The sequence below is a fragment of the Protopterus annectens genome, chromosome 1.part2 (genome assembly GCF_019279795.1).
Source record: "Protopterus annectens isolate FY-2018-M chromosome 1.part2, PAN1.0, whole genome shotgun sequence".
NCBI lineage: Eukaryota > Metazoa > Chordata > Ceratodontiformes > Protopteridae > Protopterus > Protopterus annectens.
The window spans coordinates 708,661,554-708,681,450 of NC_056727.1; the positions used below are offsets into that span (position 1 = coordinate 708,661,554).

A 19,897-nucleotide genomic window follows, 5' to 3' on the forward strand; every position below is an offset into this window, starting at 1 on the left:
ATCCTGTATAAATATTTTAGGTCATCAGGTACCTTGTAAAGCCTTGTCCAGTCTTTTAAGAGCTGGTGGTTAAGAATCGGGTGCAGTTAAGGTAAACTGAAAGGTGTCCTGGAAAGCCTTAAGGACAGAAGGGACCGATGAAGGGGCAGAATTTACCCATTTCCAAGAGGCTGTGATACCTCTTTTGAATATCAGAGATCCGAGTGAATTACCATTCAAAGTGTTTCCTCGTGTTTTTGGCAGTCTCCCAAAGGAAGCTTCCTCAACAAGGGAGTCCGGTGACAAGAGTCCTCTTCATCAGAAGATATTTGTTCTAAAGAATGTAGATGTGAGGAATAGTCTAGTGAATGTCAGAATCATAGCCTTGTTCTTCAGAAGTGGAAACCAAGGCAGGTTTTTCAGGAGCATCTTGAGGTAGGGAAGACTCAAAGGAGGGAGGTTTCTTGAAAAATCTCTGAGAAATCTACCGACTCCTCCTTCCTACCAGCTGAGGGAGAGGCTAGATGCCTAGTTCTTCTGCCTTTTTTTAGGCATGATGCCTGCTTAGGAAAGAGCCTGGAATCTCTTCCCTAAACAGAATTTTAGGGATGTTGTGAGGTCCCCCTCTGAAAGGGTGAGTCGAAGTTCATCAGATGTACCAGTAGTATGCAAGGTTTCAGGAGTTGTACAGGGCTTCTGACGTAGTCTTGGTTAACAGGCAACTGCGAAGTAACCTGGCATACTGCTGTTCGGGAATCTCATCACGTATGATGTAGTCTGATGCATTGGACTGCAGATCCATTCTGGGTCTCTCTAGCTTTTTATTTTCTCCCCGGCGGAGGGACATTTATGGATGTGGACTGGGCCATGTATTTAAGAGACAGTCTCTAGAAAGGTGTTGAGAGAGGAAAGCCTTGACTTAAAGGCTATGGAAATAAATGACTGATAGAACAAGATTTGTGACTGTATTCCAGGCCTAGACAGAGAGACGTGGTATGAAAGCCCTTATACAGAATTGCTTACTGCCCTTACACTTGCCCCTTCTACCCGACATCTAACCACTTTCCACAAAATAGCATAAGTAAAAATGAAGGTTCCCAATGGGACACTTATCTGGATAAATGACTGAAGCAAAGGTACCCGTGACCAAACGATTGGTCCAACAGATGCATGACCTACATTTGGACTGGTGGCAACAGTCTCTGATGATTCATGCTCATACATCCATCTATATACCCCAGTGCATACGAGCTGAGGTCATGTGGATATATGACCTCGGGAAGGTAAAGCTCTGGTACCATTTCCAGTAGTCAGTGGTGACAACTCATGTGTCAGAAATACTGCAATGATTTCAGTCAGAACACTGAAAGGTAACCGACTGTACAGAGGGCATTTTGAACTTTGGGATTTTTATGAGAAGGTTCACAAAAGAATTATCTAGGACTGATCTCAAAGTTCCTTGATTCATTGGCACCAGAAAGATTCTTGAATAAAATCCTCTCTCTCAGATCTGGAACAAAAGGTTCTATAATCCTGACACAATATCTTATCAAGAACAGGCAGGAGCAGGAAAGTGAAGAGGAGGAAGGGAATCCTGATGCCATTTGTAACCTTTTTGAATGATTCTCAGAACCAAAGTGCTAGAAATTACCTGAACTCATACAGGAAAGTGAAAGCTCGGACTTTGGGAAATCTTTGCAAAATTGTAGGGTGGAGAGGAAAAAACACAAGAAGTGGCAATACAGTCAGCCTATTTTCCCTAAGACTGTCCTTGGTTTGGGGAGAATCATTTTCTTCTCTGAACCTCTGTAACACTGCATTTTGAAATAATTTTTTGCCTCTGCCTTGTTGGACAAGTACAATTGTGCAAGTAAACTTACTATAACAGCAGATGTTCTGAAGGATCACCTCTGCAGTAGCCTAAGCTACCTTGTTATTACCTCCTGTACCTGCCAGCTTCTGAAAGACTGGAATACCTTCCATAGGGTCCAACTGCCAGGAATACTTGAGGTAATGCCTAGAAAAGACAGTTGGGATAGCCCAACGTCACAGTTATATTCAGTACAACTTCAGTTATATCAAGAAATCCTTTCAGTTTTCTTTACTAATACTGTAAGTCAAAAAATGAGACTGCATAACACTGTTTTATAAGTTCATAGATAAATAGGCTTGCTACCTTTGCAAGCCATTTAAGGCTAGCCAGTTATCAGCCTCATTCAAAATATTTACAAAGACTTCCTACAAAGCAAAACAGTTACATTCATGTAAAGCCCCAAATCTAATGTTGTACAGAGACTGAATGCAGTCACTATGGCCATACTGAGGCTGTAGACAACCACAAAGATGAAATGCACAGATACTCTAGTATTTTTTTTATATCTATACTAGCTCTCAGTTTCTACATCTCAATTTTTCCTAATAGGTGCTGCTTTTAAATGGAAAAGAAAACATGCTACACAGAATTAAAACAAGTGCAGATCACAGGAGGTTAGTAGGCTAATGGCCCTAGAGCCCTTATAAGCCTAGGCAAGTACAACCTGTTCCCAAGAATATCAAGGTATTAAGCAGAACTAAGTCAACAACTACTACCCCTATCCAAGAGGGATACAGGTGAAACTCCTGGGGCGAATTTGTGATTTCTCATCCAATCATCCAAATTACGCTTAAACAGGGTCAGCGAGGGGCACTGCTTCACCTGAACTGGGAGCATGTTCCAGAGGAAATGTAACCTCTGTGAGACATACCTGTCTCTCTAGCAAGTCCTGTTGATGCAATATCCTAGGTTGAGTTCCCTAGAGTAAGTGCATCTTATACCATTTGATTTACAAATGTGCATTTCCATTTGAGCAGGATCCGAGACTGCTTAATATGCAAGGCAGAGGTCACCTCTCAGTAGTCTGTAAGACAAAGTACAGTCGCAGTGATTTCAGCCTGCCAACATATAACAAATGCTGAAGACCCTGAATTTTCTTTGTAAGAAACCTTTGAAGTCTTTCCAATTGCTGTAGGTCCCTGGTAAGGTACATACCAAAGGTGGCATTGTATTCTATTATTGGTCTGATGACTGAGGAGTACAGGGGGATTATAATCTCTTTTGTTCTGGATGCAATGCTCTTACTTACGAGGTGGGTGACGTAGAAAGCCCTTCTTACCACTGTGGAGACATGGTGGCCAAATGAAAGGTTGTTGTCAACCTCTATGTCCAAATCTCACCAGTGACTGCATGCTTAGGTTGTTGCTATTAATGTGGTAATCTGCAGGGATGTCACCCTTGCTAAAGGGGGGTGATCACGCATTTTTTTGCACTGAGTTTTAGCCCATGACTTTGGCACTAGTTGTCTGCGCAAATCCCTCCTGTAGGATGCTGAAATTGTTTGGGAACTCAGTGACTGCACTGTTTGCAATCAGCAGCAAACTTTGTCAGCCAAAGGCCTTTTGTTTTAGGCTATACATCTGACAAGAAGATTCCAAACAACAGGGGCCACAGCACAGATCCCTGTGGAACACCACTGGTTACTGGTCTGCTGGTGGAGGCAGTCTCAACCTATTTTGTGTGTGTCCTATTGGTGAGCCAGTTTGCAACCCACCTAACATACAGGTTGATTGGCTGGGTGAGTTTATCAAGGGTGCCTGAGTGAGAAATAGTGTGAAGTTCTTGGCCAGGTCCAGATAGGCCGTATGCACGGATCTGCCTTCATCCAGGCCTTTTGTGGCCATCTCAAAGTTGTCCACCAAGTTCAAGAGGCAGGGTTGTCCCTTTAATGAAGCCAAACTGGGCCAGGTAGAATGTTTGGAGGTTGCCGATATCTTTGTTAAGTGATTATTCTTTCCATAGCCTTACAGATTAGGCTGGTCAGGCTTATGGGTCTATAGTTCCCAGGGTCTGTGAAGGCACCTCCTTTACTTAACAGGATGGTGGCTGCTGTTTTCCATTTAGCAGGTACAAAACCAGTGCTTAGACTGTGGTTAAAATACCCAGCAGTGCAGCTAGTTCCTGTTTTAATCCACTTAGAATGCAGTCTGGGATATTATCAGGTGCCATACAGGCTGTGTTTTTGGCTTTGGAGAGGGCGTTTACAGCCTGCTCCTTGGAAATACTAGGTGGACGGCAGGTGGTAGGGGATGCTTTGGGGGACATGTGGCAGGGACAGGGAGAGAAGTTTTCACTGAACCTGTCACATAGCAGGTTGGCTATTTCTGTGGGTTCAGTATATTTGGTCACATTCAACCCCCCCCCCCCCCGCATGTTAAGGCTGATGCACAGACCCAAAATTCTTAAGGATACATCAAAAAGCAAAGCCAGCACTATGTAAGCTCATCCAACCTTCTTTTATTGTGGCAACACCATCAAATTCAGACTGGTGTCGACAACCTTGCCTTCTTCAGTGATTCACAGCTTCTGAATGCCTTACAAGTTCTATTATTTGCTTGTTTAAGCAGAGGACGGAATGCTTCCAATTCAAAGATCGTTCCTTCCTGCTCCTGGACAGGTTCATAGCTGTGTACTACGCTAATGGCCCTGGAGCCTTTATAAGCCTAGCCCATAAAAGTGCCCTGGCATTGTGTCGCCCGATGTTAGTTCCCATTGCCTCTATCAAGTAGAGCCACTGCAGTGTGATCCCCAGGGTGAACTTTCTATTTCCCATCCACTCATCAAGATTTCTCTTGAAGAGGGCCAGTGAGGTGCTCTGCTTGACATGTATGGGAAGTCTATTCCAGAGCATAGGCAGTCTCTGGGTTATGAACCTGTCACTCCAGCATGTTCTGTTGATTGTGGTAATGAGGGTGAGGTCTCTGGAGTGTGTAGTACAGAGGGATTGGGATTTATGTAGATGTAGCATTTCTAACAGAGCTGGGTCAGACATAGCTTTGTAAGTCAAGTAGAGATCGCCTCTTAGTAGACGATATGAGACAGAGAATAGCTGGAGTTTTTTTGAGTTTGTCCATGTAGGACATGTGTTTAAGGCCTAGGATCCTCTTCGTAAGGTACTTTTGTGGCCTCTTCAGCTGTTGCAGGTGTCTAGTGAGGTACATGCCAAATGGGGCATTATACTCTATGATTAGTCTAATGAGGGAATAGTAGAGAGAAATGATGACCTCTTTCTTCCTGGATGCAAAACTCTTTGGTAATGAGATGTGCCACATAAGAGGACTTTCTGACCACAGTGGCAATGTGGTGGTCGAAGGAGAGGCTGCTGTCAGCCTGTGTCCCCAGATCTCTTATAACACCTTCAGTGTTCAGTAGGCTCCCCAGCAATTTTTCTCTCTTATTGTATAACCTGGTAATGGTGGATGTCCACCAGGCAAGGCTTGTTCTTTCTTGAGGATCTTGTTTTGATCCCATCAGATATGGTTGAGTAAATACATTTGTATAGATGCTTATACAAAGCATTGGTGTAAATCCCAGTATAGCTGTCCATGCCATCAGTGAGGGAAGGGGCTATGACGCTATTAATGCCATGACATATTAGGTTGTAACTGGCTTTGGAGAAGTTTAGAGTCTAGCTGCTGCTAATGGGGGGGGGGGGTCAGGTGTCATTTCTACTTCTAATAAGACTAATTTATAATCAGACCTCACTAGGGAGGGAGACACACACAGGATGGTGAAACAATCACCCATGATAGTGAACACCAGATCCAGACTGTTTAGACCCCTTGTGGGGGTGACAACCAAGTGGTCCAGGGCACTGGAGTTGATGAAGTCCAAGAACCTTTGGGCAAGTGTGTTAGGACATGTACAACTTACCTAATCTATGGATGGGTAGTTAAAGTCACCTAAAACCAGGGTGTTGGCTTGCATCTTAAACGATTCAAGTAGATCCAAGTATTCAGTATAGATATCCTGGTTCATGGAGGGAGTCCTACAACTGGCAATAACTTGGATGGGGTGTTACTTACAGGCATTTAGAGCTGGATTAGTTCAAGGGAATCGTTCTGTTTAACCAATCTAGAGGTGTATTTATCTTTGATGACTATTGATACTCCACCTCCTTTAGTTCTTGCACTTTCAGTTTGTGGTCTGAATGTGTGGAAGGCATTATAACCTGCTATAGCTGGGGTGCTTTCCCTGGCCTTAAACCAAGTCTCTATGACTGCATACATGTCAGCATCATCTATAGCTTCTACAGATATCTACTAATGAAGTTTGGCCAGAACACAATACCCCAAAAGTGCGCATCTCCTTAAGTAGCCAAACTGAATCAAACATCTCGGTGCATACTACTCAATGAACAAATTAGAAAAGTATAATTTTTTTCCATGTTCATGTTATGGGTTCCAGTTTTAATCTATTTCAGTGATCTGTAGACAGTCATCAATATCACCAGGTTCCAACAGCAAACATACCTCAATCATAAAAATCAAACTGAGGCAAACTTTACAAGCTGTCCATTACCAAAACAGCAGAGGTATACGACCGCACTTCTGCTGGAAAATAACACTACCACCACCACTGGAAAAGACATCTTGTATCACACCTCTCAACTCAAGATTTATTTTCATGTCAGATGAGAACAATTCCCATTGCAGCACTGGTACTCTAAGAGAAATCAGGATCCACATATGCACAGGGTTCCCCTCCTTTCATTAATACCTTGTGACATGGCTTCTACAGTCACAAAAGCACTTATTCTTTTTCATATAATCTCACAAATTAACACAGTATAGCTCTGAGATCACCATAAATTATGACAGCCACTGATAACAGCATTCCACATGCTTTTTCTATGCCAACTGATCTCTTGGAAAAAAAGAGAATCAATTGCACTGTATTATCTACACAAATTCCAGACAGTCTTAACCATCTTCAACTTCTAACACTGCCCTTAAATGCAAACTTCGCCTTACCTTCCAACACAACCAGTTTCAATCAGCTTGTATATACAGATTGCTAATATCTGCCACAGTCTTCTGTAATGGAATCATGGAGTCATGTTATTCTTTCAAAAACTCACTAGAATCATCGCTGTACTAAATTATTTTACAATGATCAAACATCTCAGGCAACACTTGCGTCTGCTTAACTGCTTTCACTCCACCTTTCAGATCTGCTTCCCCAGCCTCACTGCACTGATCTCCTGTCAACTTAATCACTTTGCGGAAGTTTATCAACAAGGTGCACCTTTCTGTTTTCTGTTCCTCACAGTAAATCATCTCCTCACTTTTCTCTATCATGAAGTATCATCACAGAAAAAGTATTCCACCTCTGGGACCAAAATCGTGAGAGAAATCACACTTGGAATGATTAATATTGTCATTAAGTGCATGAAGGGAGAGACTAAACTCATCAGGCACTATTAAGACTTCTCCGACCACAAGCCATTTCATACAAAGTAGCTTGGAAGTGGTAGAAAATAACTAAGTATAGGAAACTCAAGTCAAAGAATATAAAACTTATGCAATGTTACCACAGTCAACACAAATGCTAAACTTTCATGTATGGCATCTTTTATTAGTGCCCGCTTCTGCTGTGTCTTATTCTTGTCATTCCTTCCCATCAAAAAAGGACTGTACCTCCTTTTTCAAAAACTCCTTCTGCAATAACAGTGTCAGAAGACTCTTATAAGAACAGTAATCAGGGTAAGATTCCGGAGTCATAGCCTTCTCTGTCCTAGACCACTGTAAAATAAAATTTGTTCTTTTTCATCCCTTCTGCACCGGACCATCTACTACTCACCTGATCTATTTGTCACCCTGTTCTAGCTGTTTGGAATGGACAAGTGTAATCACAATGGTAAGAAGTTAAGTCTCAAATTCAGCGTGTGCTTTTTACCCATTAATTTCTACAGCAGACACACGGTACCTAATGCTGCAGGCCACTTAACAAACTTGAATACTTTACCTCAATGTAGCCAAAAAATTTCTCCGCAGTCTTAACAGCCATCTGGGAATGTGAACACACTCTCTTGAAGATTGTCACTAAAGAAGCGACAACCTACCCCCATGTACAAAAATGGAGAAAGGGCTTGTGGATGGATGGAGTCTTATCTCAATAGCTTCCATTTACATCTCACTGTAACTAGAATCTTCAGTAATAAGGAACTGGTTTTATTTTCCACCCAGTGGATTCACCCAAGCAAACAAAAGCAATCCTGCTGTGGACAACAAAGGTAATTATGCTGTAAATTACATCAAGCTTGGAAAGATAAAACCATTCTAAAAAAACTGCAGTCTGAACTAAAACATCAGCAATGTGAAGTATAGTCAGCTGCTTCAACTAGCATAAGCAGACTGTATGAACATTCAAAAGTGTCCATATGTCCAAACGGAAATGCTCTTGAGGTGCAGTGTGGACATTTTATCACAACACTAAGTTCTTAAATGAAAGCATTTCAAGTTTTTCGAGAGACTGGCATGGTAGATGAAAGTAGGGAGGCCCAGCACATGGTTATTCATTAGAGAGGCAACAAATGTAAGAAGCATGCATGCATATGCTAAAACTACTTACTTGGCCAACTGCAACAATTCTTTCTGGTTAAGTGGGTTGCCATGTTTACTCAGCAGATTAGTAAGAAGCATCATACGGGTCTGTAATAAAGTCAATAAAATTTAAGTCTGATACCAAAATAGTGATGTTGCTTTTAAAATTAGAAGATATGTAGCAAAGTTAACCTTTGCTGGTAACTAAAAGTTATACAAATGCTAGAAATTAATGACCAATTGATTATGCTTTCCACAGAGATCTTCCACTTATATGGGATCAGGTTCCTAAACTAAAATTTTGCTACAATTACAAGCTCTTTAAAGATCACATCTAAGGGCACGAAACAAGCTTTTGTTTTGTGTAAAAAAGTGTTTGCATGCAAACATTTTGTACAGAAACAAATGTTCATTTCAGACCCTTTTAAAATAAAACATTTTTAAAAACTGCTTACGAACACAGAAGAGAAAGTGTATTTAGCAGTGTTTATGGCATTAATATTCAAGGATGGGCAAGAGGCTCATGTCAATCTGGTTTCCTGCTCTAATGATGCTTGAGATTTCCCAATGAATTTTTTTTGGCAAACTATAAATTTAACAGTTTGCCAATTATATAACTAATTTACAATTACCTACCTACACTAATCTGGAAAGTGAAATAAAGCATAAATATTTATGCTGTAAAAAAAGCTCAGGTTGTTTTGACTTCTGCACTCGGGAGTAATCTTTTAAACTTTTTTTAAGGCTACAAAACACACTTCTTTTCATACTTAAGTGTCTGCATTTATCTTTTTTTGTTTGAAGAGTTCTTTTTGTGCCTTTAAACATGAGCTTTAAGGTTCTAATAGAAAATTAATAGATGAACATAAGCATGCTTTGATGCCACTATCTTCAGTTTATTTCAGGTAGTTTTATCCAATGCAAAAAAACACCCTACATTTTGTGTTTTCTAAATTGTACATCAGTACCTTACATGACTCGTACCTTACCTACTGCTGGACTACTTTAACACTGTAGTTTAGGCAACAATTATTTTTTGGAATCCTCCACGGGACCACAAAAGGAGGGGGAGTATCAATATTCGTCAAAGATACCCACACCTCCAGGTTGGTGGCACAGCACGAAGCATCAGAGACTATCCATGTGCAACTAACAGTGGGTAAAACTGCCTTCCAGTTTATAGCCTGCTACAGACCACCCTCCCAAACCCAGGAACCCCACTCGGCCTTCCTGAGAATACTGGAACATATGAAGGTCTCTACAAACACCATTATATTGGGCGACTTCAACTACCCAAACATAGACTGGGAGTATTACTCTAGCTCCAACACCCTAGCCCAAAGGTTCCTAGAATTTATAAACTCAAATGCTATGGAACAACTTGTTACCACTCCCACAAGAGAGGAAAACATACTGGACCTGATCACCACCAACATGGGGACTCTATGCTCCAGACCAGAAGTGTATCCCTCACTGGTAAGATCAGACCATAAACTAATCTAACTGGATATTCACATCCCGACCCCACCCCCTGCACAGAAAACCACAGTGAAAAACTTCTCTAAAGCAAATTTCGCACTCCTCAAAACCGAGGTGGAATCCTTCAAAGCCCCCGGGCCTGTGGAAAATACGGCCCAGACCGCAGAATCCTTTATAAACGCATTCTATGAACACCTTCAGGAATGCATGGATCATGCAATCCCAAATAAAACCAAGACCCAATCCTCCAAAGGCAGACATCCTGTCTGGTGGACAAAGCCATAAAAAAAACTATACAATAGAAGGAGAAAGCTACTACATGATAGAGCAAAATCCCAAAAAGGGAAGGCATCTCTGATCAGTATTAGCAAAAAAACTACGGGCACTCATAAAATCGTCTAAGGCCAGCTTCGAGAGAAAAATTGCACAGGACACTAAGGATAATCACAAGGCTTTCTTTAGTTATGTTAAGAACCTGGGTGGGAATTCCCAGATATGCTCAGAATTAGTCCAAAATGACAAAAAATACACTGAACCCACAGACATTGCCAACATCCTAGCTGACAGGTTCAGCGCAAACTCCCCCCAACCCCACCAAAAGGGCAAATATCTATCCCAGCAGAGTGCTGCCCCCCCCGACATCTCAGATGCTCAGGTACGAGCCACCCTCTCCAAAGCAAAAAACACAGCATCAATGGGACCAGACGGTGTCCCGGGCTGCGTCCTACATGAACTCCAAGAAGAGCTAAACCCAAACATAAAACTACTGTCCAATCTCAGCCTTACTACAGGATATGTACCTAAAGAGTGGCATACAGCAACAGTGGTCCCTCTCCACAAAGGTGGTGCCTCAACGGATCCTGGAAACTACCGCCCCATAAGCCTGACTAGCTTGGTCTGCAAAGCTATGGAAAGGATCATCATGGACCTCATAAATAAAGATATTGGGGACTTACAGACACTGGATCCTACCCAGTTCGGCTTTGTTAAGGGCAGATCCTGCCTCTTAAACCTGGTCGATTTCTTTGAAACAGTCACCAAGGCCATTGACTAGGGGAAGGTGGTCCACACAGCTTACCTGGACCTCGCAAAAGCCTTCAATACAATACCCCACTCGGGCATTATAGATAAGCTCACCAGCTTAAATATAAACCCCTGTGTCACTAGATGGGTTGCAAACAAGCTCAAGGACAGAACCCACATGGTTAGAATTGCTGGAGCCAAGTCAGACTCCAAACCAGTTTCAAGTGGCGTCCCACAAGGCTCAGTCCTCGGACCTCTCCTGGTCGATATATATTTCTCTGAGGTACAGGCCAACACGGAAGGACTGTGGCTGACCAAGTTTGCAGATGACTGCAAACTGGGCGCCATAATCAACTCTCCAGCCGACACAAGCATTCTCCAAAAGGGCCTCATAGAAACAGACAACTGGTGCCAGAGCCATGGCCTCAAGCTAAACGCCAAAAAGTGTATAGTCATCCCCTTTGGCAAAAACAAAGTGCCCACAAATTACCACATAGGTGGTAATCCATTAAGTACAGAAGTAATTAGGGACCTGGAGATCCAAGTTGATAGCAATCCCTCATTTGACAACCACGTGGCCAAAGTGGTTAGAAAAACATTTTATATAGCCCACCTAATCATGAAGGGAGTCACATCTAGATCAGGGGAGGTCATCGTGCCTCTTTACTCATCCCTCATCAGGCCCATAATTGAGTACAATGCACCTTTTGGGATGTACCTTACCAGACACCTGCAGCAACTGGAAAGACCACAAAAGTACCTCACCAAGAGAATCAAAGGGCTCAAACAGATGCCATATGCTGCCCGGTTAAAGAAACTCCAGCTCTACTCAGTGGCATACCGCCTGCTCAGAGGCGATCTGTGCCTGACGTATAAAGCCATGTCCAACCCGGAATTAATGGACATGCTGCACCTCAGAAAATCCAAATCCCATCGAGCTACGCGCTCGAGAGACTTGAACCTCAGTACTGAAATAAATAGGACATGCTGGAGGGACAGATTCATGACCCAGAGGCTCCCTTCACTCTGGAATAAAATCCCAGTCCAGGTTAGGCAGAGTCCCTCATTGACTCTCTTCAAGAGGAATTCTGATGAGTGGATGGGAGATCGTAGGTTTACCCCGGGTATCACTTCTGTGTCACTGTTAGACAGAGGCACAGTATACTAACCTTGAAAAAGGGCATATCAAAATTAATTTAAAATGGGTGGCGAAAGCCAAACACTCTGGCTAGGCTTATAAATGCCCTAGGGCAGATAACCTAGTATGAACCTATGTCCTCAAACTCTTCAATAACTGCAAATTAAGTTTTACGTATCACAGTGTTACCATAAGCGCAAGAGTTTTAGCTACAGTAACATCAAATCTATAGTATAACAAAGATGAGTAAATCTCATTGTTGAAATCTGCACAACCAAATACACCTCTCTCAACACAGACATCTCAAAAGTACCAGTCACAGATCACAAACCCATCCAACGTAACTGGTACCAAACAGGAATGGCACCAGTTTCCCTGTTTAGTATTTAGTATTTGCAGAACTTCTGTAAATATAAATACAGTGTTCATAAGAATTTCTAGACTTGAATATATCCAGAAATGATGACTTTCTGCTTAGTGAAAAAAGGTAGTTGCAGTCATTGGTCAATTTCCTTCCTACATGGTCTTTCAGTATGTTCTAAAAAATGCTTTCTGTACAGTTATTACGAAGGCTTCTCTGCCAACACACTAATAATGCCCGGTCTGATGTCAAGTCAGAAAAACCCTGCATTATTACATTTAAGAATAGCTTTACTGCAGAAATTATATTCATTCCCTTAAAAATCCATTTACATACAACATGGCTGTTGACTAGCTAGTGCTCTGGCAAGAATGAGGAATGTTGCTTAAACCTCACTAGTCTAGCTTCACAATGGTAGTTGCAGCACGTAATCCAAATGACAAGCTGCCACTCTACACTGTTGCTAGGAGTCCTATTTTACCTGAAATTTATTAACTGATAAATCAAAGTCAACATAAATTCCATTTTCAGTGATGCACCCGAAAACATTTATTCTTAATGGATTATTTAAAATGGTGCATTTTTATGCAAAAGCTTCAGAGCTTTCTTGCTGCAGAGAGACCAGAGGCTAGTTGTAATGAAGATACACTCGGGTAAAGAAAGAAAAAATAATAGAGGGGGAAGATAGGTATACACAGGGTCCTGAGGACAGGGTAACCAGCTGCCTGGGTTGTCTCAAAATAAGTTGGCACTACCCGTCCCAAGGACATATAAGGTACCCAAGATCCAGAAACTGTACAGTTTCAAAGATTTATACTAGGCAAAAGACCATCAGAGTCTTTAGAATCCTAACCATGCAACCCAACTGAGTTTTATCTCAGAGTACCTTGGATGCCTATACAGTGGGGTATGTTAGTAAGGAGGCAGCTAAAGGTTATATGGGTGAATATGTTAAGGTGGGGATTCATTTACTTACTTTTGACTTCTGTTCAGGCATACAGAGGACAGACAGGGGCTGAATTTGTGATAACCCATCCAATGGATCAAGGTTTTGTCTGAATAGGGTCATGGATGAGCTCTGCTTCACATGGATGGGGAGCTTATTCCATAGTGCAAGGATCCTTTGAAACACACACTGATTTCTTCAGCATGTTCTACTTAGGCTGCAGGCAAACAGCAGGTCCTTGGATCTAATGTTTCTGGTGCTGCTTGTTTTGTGGATGTGCAAGAAATCCATCAGTGCTGGATCTCAGGACGCTTTACATGCCAGGCATAAATTACCAATCAGTAACCTGGAGCAGTTTGAATACAGAGATAAGGCCTTAAGGCGATCTTGTGTAGGAAAGGGTACTTGTACCCTGGATTCTTCAGGTGAGGAACTATTGAGCGTGTTTCAGCTGTTGCAAGTGCCTGGTTAAGTACATGCCAAAATGGGCATTGCACTTGGTGGGTCTGATAAGGGCTGCATAGAGTGGTACTACAACCTCTCTGGACCATGCTGCATACCCTTCCTTATGAACTGGGCAACACAGAATAACTGTCTTACTATCTTGGCTATGTGTTGGTTGAAAGCCAGGTTACTTGTCTACATATGCGCCCAGATCCCCAACTACCAAGTCAACTCAAGGGTGTTTTATCATGGAGTAATTAGATGGGGTTGACAATTTCCCAATGGCATTATAATGCATTTCATGCTGAGTTTTAATTTGTGGCTTTGGCACCAGTCATGTGTTAGTTAGACCCTCTTTTTGGATGCCCATGTCATGGAGGAAATCTGAGGGCTCCCAATTTACAGCCATCTGCAAAACTAGTTAGACAGAGGCTTATGACATTAGCCTTGACTTCTGAGAAATAAATGCCAAAACAGGAGCTGTGGCCTAGGGTAGTCCACTGGTGACAAGTCTCTTGGTGGAGATGGTCTCACTGATCCTGACTTCTTGGATCCCATCTGTGAGGCAGCCAGCAATCCAGCAAGTTATGTATGGATTTATGGCTAGTTCTGAGAGCTTATCAATAATAGAGTGTGGTATTGTATCCACCACCTTGGCCAGGCCAAGGTAGGTGGTATGCACTTGTTTTTCCCTCATCCATAGCCTTGGCAACCCTCTTGAAGAATTCTACCAGGCTGAGTAGGCAAGACATTCCCTTAACGCCAAATTAGGATTGGTCCAGTGTCTGCAGAATGACTGTCCTTTTTCATCATTTCCATTATTTGTTCCATGTCTTTGCATATTAGACTTGTCAGGCTGATGGGTCTGTAGTTAAAGGGTTGGTTAATGGTCCACCCTTATGAAGTCGGATAACCGCTGCGACCCTCCAATCACCTGGCAAGTGACCTGTTTTGAGGATGTAGCTGAAGAGTGCCTCAAGTGGACCTGCTAGGTCATGTTTCCGCCTATGCAAGAGGCAACTGGGGATATCGTCTGGGCCCAATGCCCACTGAAAACTGCCAGGACCTGCTCCCTGTTGACAGCTGGGGGAATGCTAGAAGGGGTTTCACAGGGGATAGTGGGGGGGGGGGGGGTGAAGGAGATAAATTTATCAGCCAGCTGATTTGCTGTGTCACCCTAATCAGTGAAAGATACGCCATTTACAACTAAATTCTGCACCCTGCTAAGTGTTACTTTTAAGGTACCTGACATAGCTGAATGCAGCCTTGTGTTGGTCCTTAACTGGGAAGGGGGGTAAATCCTGACCTCAAAATAGACCTTGTTGGGGTTTATTAGACCTCTTAGTTTTTTGTATAGTTGAATCAGAGAGATCGTGTCTCAAGGTTGCTTTTTCTAATTTTGGCCATGACTTTTTTCTTTTGTTGTATACCCTGTTAAGGTAAGGATTCCACCAGTAAGGTTTTGTTTATGGTATTGGATTTGGGTTTACTTCTGGAAGGTACAGCAGCCTCAATGCAGCCATTTACATTTTGTACAGGGTTTCTGGCGGAGAATAATTCTGCATAGGCAGCTGTGTTCTCCGGGTTAGAGGGCACGTGAATTTTGACAAACTATTGCTTAATAGAATGTACTTTTCTTTCTGTTACAGGTTTAGTTGAGCTTTCTGAGTTTTTTTATTTCAATCGAAACAGCTGTGTTCTAACCTCACTAATGAGGAGGTGACATTAGGAAGGGTATAATGCTCTCCTTTTTTGGAGATATAAGGTCCACTATGTTTGATTGTCTAGTTGGAGTGCGCACTATCTGGCCCAGAGTGCTTATGCTAATAAACAACAGGAAATCCTGTTCCTGAGAGTTAGAGGCAGTGTACATTTTCTAGTTTACAAAGCGGTACTTAAAGTCTCTCATGAACAGTGTATTTAGTTGGATGCTGAGGTCTTCTTGCAAGTCTAGGTAAGAGTTGTGAGCTTCTTGGATCATAGAGGGTGATCTAGAACTGTCCAGGACATGGTAAGGAATCTTGTCTACAAGTTCATAGGTTGTTACTAGGCTAACCACCACTAGGGTCTTTACAAGCCTAGCTATGCACCTCAAACTATTCAGGTCCTGACTATCACAGGCATCTATACAGGGAGGGTACTTCAGCGAAGTAAGGATTTGTAAAGAGGGGGCTGCTAGGATAATATTTTTTTTTATGGACTACCTCTGTCCATAAGGGACAAAGGGGCCAGACCACGGGTAAATGTAATATTTCCCAACCAGTCTGAAAAGGGTAAGGGATAAACTCAGTTTTACATAGATGGGGGAGCCTCTCCCATAGTGTGGGGATCCTTTGGGACACCTCCCTCTCCAGAATGTTCTGTTTGTCACAACTGAAACTCAGATCCCTGGATCTAGCATTTCCAGTGCTTTTTCTCATGTGCAACAGATCCATCAGGGCTGGATATGAGGAAGCCCCTTAAGCCAGGCAAAGATTCTCTCTCACCAATAAACAGCAGACTGGATACAAAAATAGAGCTTTCAGTCTGCACTGCTGTTGGCCTAAATGTGTGGAAGGCATTGCAGTCTTGCATTCCCAAAGTACTTTCTACAGCTTTAAGCCAAGTTTCATTAACAGCACATCTGTCCACATTCTCCAGAGTACGGAGAGAGTACAGTTGTGTACACTTACTATAAATGTAGATGTTCAAGTGTATTCACTGTTGCAGTCATTACATTTGGGTAATCTGCTGGCAGGTTACCCTCAGTTGGCCTGAATTCCAAAGTCTTGGGTCCTGCGTCGGTTGCTGTCTCCTCTTCCACGACGTTAGGTCGTCAGGGTATAAAACAGGCAGCCGACGCCATTTTCTTTAGTTTTTCTTACCCCAGATGTCAGGTGCCCCCCAAATGGGTAGCAAAAATATATATACGCTATATATACAGGCAACAATACAAACTTTACCTTCATCTACAAGCAAATACACCACAAAGGCTGTAGAAGATAATGAAGGAAAGAGGAACTCCAGAATAAAAGGGGGATGGCGGGCGGGTAACCTGGACTGCAACAGTGAATACACTCGAACATTTACATTTATGGTAAGTGTACACAATTGTACTACGTTCTTCGTGTTTCACTGTTGCAGTCATTACATTTGGGTAGAACCCCAAAGCTATGGATGGGAGGCTGGAGCTAAACTGCATTAGGGGCGGCTATAAGGCCCTGCAGAACTGCAGTGGCAAAGCCTGCCCTGGGCTTAGAGTAGAGAGGCAAATGATAACGCTTTGTAAAAGTGTGAACAGAACTCCAAGTAGCAGCCTCTAGAATGTCTTTGGTTGGTACCCCTCTGAGAAAAGCTGTTGATGTAGCTGCAGCCCTGGTGGAATGAGACCCAACGCCCTTGGGCACCGGTTTGCCATGGTGTAAGCAGCAGAAGCTAATGCAGTGGCTTATCCACTTTGAAATAGTCTGCTTTGAAATAGCCTTTCCCTCTGATCCTGCAGCAAATGTCACTAGTAACTACTCAGTTTTTCTTACAGCTTTAGTCCTGCTCAAGTAGAATCTTAATTGCCTGTGTACGTCCAAGGAATGCAGAATCTGCTCCCCCATGTTCTGCGGATTTGGATAAAAAGTTGGCAGATGAATAGTTTGGTTAAGAGCCACACTGGAAACCACCTTAGGCATAAAGGAAGGATTGGTCCTGAGGGACACCCTGTCTGGGTAAAATATGATAAGCAGCTCCATGGCCATGAGGGCCTGTAGCTCTGAGACCCTTCTTGCTGAAGTAATTGCCAGGAGCAGAGCTGTTTTCCATTACAAGAACTTCGGATCTGTAGTAGCAGATGGTTCAAATGGAGGTAGGGTGAGCTTTTTCAACACAACTGAGGTCCCATGCAGGAAATGGTGACCTTTTGGGAGGCCTTAAATTTTTGGTCCCTCTAAGAAACTGCTTTAGTAAAGGATGAGAAAAGATTGGTGGCTCTGTTGTAATGAGCCAAGATGGCAGAGGCATGGATTTTTATTGATGAAAAAGATAGGCCTTTGTCAAGCATCTCAGTCAAGTACTGCAAAACCTGAGGAATATTTGGCTCTGCTGTGTCAGTTCCTTGTGCTTGGTTCCAAGCACAGAATCTCGTCCATTTATCAGCATAAGATTTTCTAGTACTAGGCCTTCTGGCTTCCAAAATGACATCCATCACAGCTTTACTGAGAGGTGTTGTTTGAATAACTACATGATCAGCCATGCTGCCAGGTTCAGTGTTTGGAGCTGATTGTGCAGGATCTGATTGTTTTGCTGGGACAGTAAGTGAGGTATTTGAGGCAAGTACCAAGCTGGGAATTGAGACATATTCCTTAGGATTGGGTACCAGTATTGGTGGGGGAAGTCCGGGGCAATTAGTATCATCTTTGTTTTTTCTTGTCTGACTTTTAGTAGGACCTTGGGAAGAATAGGCAGAGGAGGAAAGGCATAAACTGATAGGTTTTTCCAACAGAAGGATAGGGCATCCACTTTCCATGCTTGTCTATAAGTCCTTGTGCAGAACTTTTCCAGTTGATAATTCCGAGGGGAGGCAAATAAGTCAATGTCCGGGCTCCCCCATTTCTTTATCATGCTGAAGACTTGTGGATCTAGTTTCTACTCGTGAGGGTCCATAAGGTTTCTGCTTAAATCGTCTGCCAGAGTATTTTGCTTTCCTGGCAGGAATTGAACTTGAAGATGTACTTGGTAAGTCAAGGTTGTGTCCCACAGTGCCATGGCTAGTCTGCAAAGTGGGTATGAGTGCGTGCCCCCTGCTTGTTTATGTACCACATAACCGTGGTGTTGTCCGTCTATCAGTAGTTGTCCTGGATGAAGTAAGTCCTTGAAGGCTGTCAGGGCATTTTGAACAGCTAACATCACTTTTTGCGTTGATATGCAGATGCATTTGTTTTGGGGTCCATATGCCCTGAATGCATCTTCCCGCCAGGTGGGCCCCCCATGCATAATCTGATGCGTCTGTTAAGGTTTGGCTGGCAGGGGGTAGAGTGAAAGTCCGTCCCATCTTTTGGTGACATGCCTTTGCCCACCATAGAAACTCCTGTTGTAGGCAGGGAATGAGAGGAATCATTGTTTCCAGACTGTGACAATGTTGACTCCATAAGCTTTTTAGGTACCACTGTAGTTTCCTCATGTCAGGTCTTGCATATGGGGATCAACAGAATGCAGGATGCCTTGAACCCCAAAGCCTGCAGAGTTTGTCTTGCAGATAACTGGGTTTTTGTTGCCATCAGTTTGAAGTAGTCAGTTGCCTTGGTTTGTCTGGCATGAGGAAAGCCATCTGGGCAGTTGTATTCAAGCTTGCACCCAGGAACGGTATCTTTTGAAAGGGTACCAGTTGTGATTTCTTTTCATTTATTGTGTACCTTAGGCATGTTAGAAGCCTTTTCACAAACGCCAGATGCTGAAGAATGTCCTTGTTCTCTTGCTTGAATGAGACAGTCATCCAAGTAAGGATAGATTTGTTTACTTCTTTGTCTGCAAAATGCAATTACTGGTGCCAGGCACTTTGTAAAGACCCTGGGCACAGTAGATAAGCCAAAGGGCAGTGCAGAGAATTGGTAATGCATAAAGCAGCCCTTATAACGAAGGTATCTTCTGCACGATTCCCTTATTGGGATATGCAGGTATGCCTCTTTAAAGTCACCAGCCAAGTGTTCTTGCCCAGCATGGGCAGAAGCTGCTGCAAAGTTATCATTTTGAATTTTGGAATGTCCAGGTATGTGCTCAAAATTCATAAATCCAATATTGGGCGCCATGCCTGGTCTTTTCTGGGTACCAAGAACAGTCTTGAATAAAACCCTTGCCCTTTTTCCTGTTCTGGTACTGGCTGAATAGCCCCCATATCCATGGGGGACACAACTTGTTTCTGTGCCTCTGCCCATTGAGTTTTTGGCAGATCTGGCCAACCGTTTGCAACTGGCAGAGTGTAGAAGTGGAATCTGTATCCCTGAGATACTATGTTTAACACCCACTTGTCCTGGGTTATTAAATGCCAATTTTGAGCATAAAGTGATAATTTTCCACCTAAGGGTGCTGCCAGAAGTTAAGTGCTTGGTGATGACAGAGTGAAGTCATCGAGACTTTTTACTGT

The 19,897-nt window shown here is 42.9% G+C and overlaps 1 protein-coding gene across 1 annotated transcript in view; it reads right to left on the bottom strand.

Annotated features, from left to right (window-relative positions):
• SPAST (spastin) overlaps positions 1 to 19,897 on the bottom strand; it is a 2,490,626-nt gene that overhangs the window by 525,494 nt on the left and 1,945,235 nt on the right. The window contains exon 13 of the mRNA XM_044058595.1: positions 8,426 to 8,505. Within this exon, the coding sequence (XP_043914530.1) occupies positions 8,426 to 8,505 (80 nt within the window). The remainder of the gene's footprint in view (positions 1 to 8,425; positions 8,506 to 19,897) is intronic.